The following is a 4,398-nucleotide window of genomic DNA, read 5'->3' on the forward strand; positions in this document are numbered from 1 at the left end:
TCCTTTCCAAATGAAAATAGAATCTTGCCTTTGTTATTTTTAATGCCCAGGCCCCAGCACAGAGCCCGATGCACAGTACCTCCTCAGTAGTGTTGGCTGAGTGAAAATAGGGATCCCTGTGGAGCGTCATAAAATTTTTGAAGCTTACATTTGAAGTATCACTATCGTCCTCCATCTAAATCAAGCTGCCCTCCTGTACCTGAGTGCCATTTCCATTGTGGGGAATCAAAGATCAAAGATGATCACAGCGCAGCCTGAGAACTCATCACCAGCAGAGGAAGGCAGGAGCATCCGTGGGGTGGAGATGTGAATGGCGTTGGATTTCTTGCTCTAGGGGCCTTAGGAGCCTCCTTTCTCCTCCTCCACAGGATGCTGACTATTAAAGCTACAGCTCAGCTCTTCATCTTGGGATGCACGTGGTGTCTGGGAATCCTGCAGGTGGGTCCAGCTGCCCACGTCATGGCCTACTTCTTCACCATCATCAACAGCCTGCAGGGCGTCTCCATCTTCCTGGTGTACTGCCTCCTTAGCCAGCAGGTACCACTATCCAACTGCCGCCCAGGACTCTTCCCATCCTCACCCCTCTCAGTGAGCTGATCCAGAGTATGCTTTTCCTCTGCAGGTTCGGGAACAATATGGGAAATGGCTCAAAAGGGTCAGGAAAACCAAAGCTGATTCTGAGACTTTCACGCTTTCCAGCAGGACTATGTCTGATGCATCCAGACCCTTCATGGTATGATCATGCGTCGCTCTCAGAATACTTCACCAACTGATCTGCTTCAGCAGCACATGCCTATCACACTGGACAACCTGGGTGAACAGCAGGTCATGCCCTAGGCTGGCTCACATTTTGCTTACTCCCAGACTCGTTCACCATTAGCAGTGGTCTCAGGTTAAACGTTTATTTTTAAAAACATATTTTGCTTTTACTCCTTAGGGAACCGTGTTCATCTTGACTTTTTTGCATCACCACTCCTACTGAACACCTACTATGTGTCATGCTTGGTTAACTAGATAAGCAAGAATCAATGATCCAAAGTGGTGCTGCACGTTCTACTCAGAGCCACATTATTCTATCCTTCTCTGCACACACTTCTTTCTTACAGTCACTCATCAGCACTCACAAAAAGGGGGAAATGGAAGGAAATGATGAGCATATTTATAAATTAAACAGACATAAGTGTTAGCTGGCATTTTAGACTTTCTTAAAAAGACTTCCTCATATTTTCAGCACCTTCTACACTCTGCAAAACCACAAGGGAAAAGCAGGAATGGCATGGGATAATTCACAGGAGTGATTACAAAGAACCAACACTTAGTGATTTAAACTTACAAGTCCTTTCACCTATGTTTTCTCAACTCTTCCATCTTCTGTGAAATCCCTTGAGTCGTCCTTTCCATTTAAAGGAGTCTAGGATTCTGCCAGGAAGTCCTTCTTCATTTCTCTTGTTACCTTGTTCACCCAGCACTGGTTCCATTGTTCAATCTTCTCTCTCCTCCCCCTTTCTCAAAAATGTTCTCATCACCTATTTCACAGACAAAATCAAAGTCATTACAATACTTTGTATATTTCACACAATCCACTATAGCCACCAAACGTCAGCGTGCATCCCCTCCACATTCCTGTGTCATCGACACAATTCCCTTCTCTTCTCTGAAGACAATGCTTCCACCTGTTTTTTGGATCCCATCATTCCTGCCTTATCAACTATCCTCACATTATTGTTCACACATTCTCTCTCTCTCTCTCTTTCTCTTCCTCCCTCCATCCCTCATTTCTTCCCTCACCTTCTCAACAGTTTTCTTCCCAAAGTTACATAAACAAGTTTAGTTGTCTTCCATTTTGCAAGCATGTGCTACTTGGCCCCCTTCTAGCTACCAGTCAAGAGTTAACTTATCTCTCAGTCTCCATTTCCTTGCCTTAAACTCACTTCCTAAGCCCATGCAAATATGGCTTCTTTCCCCCATGATTCCACCAAGACATATATCTCTTAGACCTACAGTGATCTCCGTGTCCCTAAAAGCCCTCTCAGAAACTTCTGACACCATCTATCACTACTTTCTCACGAAACTCTCCATCCTTATCCCCTATAGATTCTCCTTACACACCCCCCATGTCTTCGTTCCATTCTCTGTAGGTTTTCTCTCTGTCTCCTTTATAGCTCTATCCAATGTGTTGGTTCCAGAAGAACTTCAGTTCTCGTTAATTTCTTTCCTCCTAGACGATAGCACCCATTCCTTAGATTCAGTCACATCTGAATGCAAATGATGGTTCTGTATGTTTCTCTAGATCTGAACTCTCCTCTGAGGTCTAGAGCAATATCTCCACTTACTTATTTGACATTTTTGATATCTCAAGGACACCTTCAACTCAGCCTTCCGATATAAGACTTGCAATCTTTATCCTAATCCAGTTCTTTCCCATGGTGTCTTTCTTTCTAAATGGCACTGCATCCATCATGTGGCACATCTTTGAGCTCTGAAAGTTACTCTTAACAATGATCCTGCTTCACTTCACAACCTATCCGCTATACAATGCTGTTCTTTTTGGGTTTTAGGTATGCGTTTTTTGGTAAAGACAATTGACCCTGAGCTAACATCTGTTGCCATTCTTCCCTTTTTTTTTCTCCCCAAAGCCCCAATACATAGTTGTATATCCTAGTCATAAGTCCCTCTAGTTCTCCTATGTAGGATGTCACCACAGCTTGGCTTGATGAGAGTGTGTAGGTCTGCCCCCAGAATCTGAACCCGTGAATCCCCAGGCTGGTGAAGCCCACTGCACCAACTTAACCACTATGCCACTGGGCCGGCCCCAATCCTGTTGTTCTCATCTTCTCAATCTGTCCCCAATATGTCCAGCTGGCTCAATCACCATCACCCTCTCCTTGGGCAGGCTGCCATCTTTACTTGCCTGAACAACTGCACTATCCTCCCAACTGACCACCTTTTTCTCCTCTTGTCACCTTCCAATGCATCCTTTACATAGCCGCCTGAGAGAGAGTTTCAAAACACAAATAAAATCATGTCACTCCTTTGTTAAACTCATTACTAGTAGGATCAAACCCCAAATCCATAATCAATGAGAATTTGCTTGGATTGTCTCCTGATTACCTCTCCAGCTTCGTCTGCCACATACTCACCGTGATTCCAGCCACATGGGATTTCTTTGAATTCTTTATATTCACTGTGCCTCTTTGGAACAAAGGCATTGCATATATTCCCTCTTCTTGAAACACTCTTACATCTTCCTTGACTCAAAACTATATAGGCCTTCAGATCTCAGCTCATGTGTCAATTCCTCCAAGAAGCCTTCTCTGCCTGCTCAGAATATGTCAGAGTCTCTGGTTTTTCACTCTGATAGCCACTGTGCCTTTCCTGAAGAGCATCTGTCAGAGTCATTTCATTCTGGTTTTTCACTATCTGGTTAATGTCTGTCTTCCCTCTAGATCTGAGCTGCAGGAGGCACCATGCTGCTTTTCCTTCCTATTGTATCATCAGCATTTCACACAGGGTCAGGCCTATAGAAATGCTCAATGCATAATTGCTGCATGACTGATCACATTAATGAACGAAGAAACTGCAGCTGCAGAAGAGGCAGGAACTGTCTTGTTTTCAATCTCTCTCCACGTCTAACACTTCCCAAGTTACTTACTGAACAAATGAACGAATGAATGAACTTCCTGATCATGATGGAGGTAGAATATTAGATTAAATTATTGATCAGTTTAAGGTGCCTCTTTCTCTTGGGAATTTCAAAATAATTCTCTGCCTTAGTTATAGTTTTGTTATTAATCATCATGCCTACCTGTTAACACCCTAATATTTCTTTATGATCAAAGAGCTTTGTGTAGATCTTGGTTCCCAGACTGAAACAGATCTGGAATGAAATAGCAGCTCTACCAAGTACTTGCCATGTGAACTTGGTCAAACTGAGAAACATTTTAAGTCCTCAGTTGCCCCCTGCATCTCTCATGTACAAATGAGACAGTTTTCAGACTCTCGCCCAATCAGAACTAATGATTGCTTCCATTTGAGGCTTTCAAGTGAATCGTGCTTTGGTGGGAGGGGGATGAACATGCCCCCAACAGTAAATGTTGATTCGTCCAAGGATGCACAATGTAACTGAGCAGGAGTGAATGCAGCATCCCTCAGTACAGCTGATGTTGAACACATAAGGGAGGGTCCCACGGATCTGAGAGGCTCAATTCTCGCTGTACCACAGGCCTGTCTCACTCGAGGTTTGCACTCATTCAGGAAGAACATAGCAAGTAATCCACGCCTTTCTGTTTAGAGGGATGCTAACAGTACCTGTCCCTCGTGTTCTTGAGTCAGCTCAGCCTCAGCAAGGCCGTATCCTCATCCCTGGGAGCTAGTTCCCAGGAGTCCCTCAACCAAATC

At 44.1% G+C, this 4,398-nt stretch overlaps 1 protein-coding gene across 1 annotated transcript in view; it reads left to right on the forward strand.

Moving 5' to 3' along the window:
- Positions 1 to 4,398, forward strand: part of LOC124232053 (adhesion G protein-coupled receptor E2-like) — a 9,485-nt gene that overhangs the window by 913 nt on the left and 4,174 nt on the right. Inside the window, exons 3-4 of the mRNA XM_046649033.1 lie at positions 369 to 537; positions 623 to 733. Of these exons, the coding sequence (XP_046504989.1) occupies positions 369 to 537; positions 623 to 733 (280 nt within the window). The remainder of the gene's footprint in view (positions 1 to 368; positions 538 to 622; positions 734 to 4,398) is intronic.

The sequence above is a fragment of the Equus quagga genome, unplaced genomic scaffold (assembly GCF_021613505.1).
Source record: "Equus quagga isolate Etosha38 unplaced genomic scaffold, UCLA_HA_Equagga_1.0 HiC_scaffold_1911_RagTag, whole genome shotgun sequence".
Lineage (NCBI taxonomy): Eukaryota > Metazoa > Chordata > Mammalia > Perissodactyla > Equidae > Equus > Equus quagga.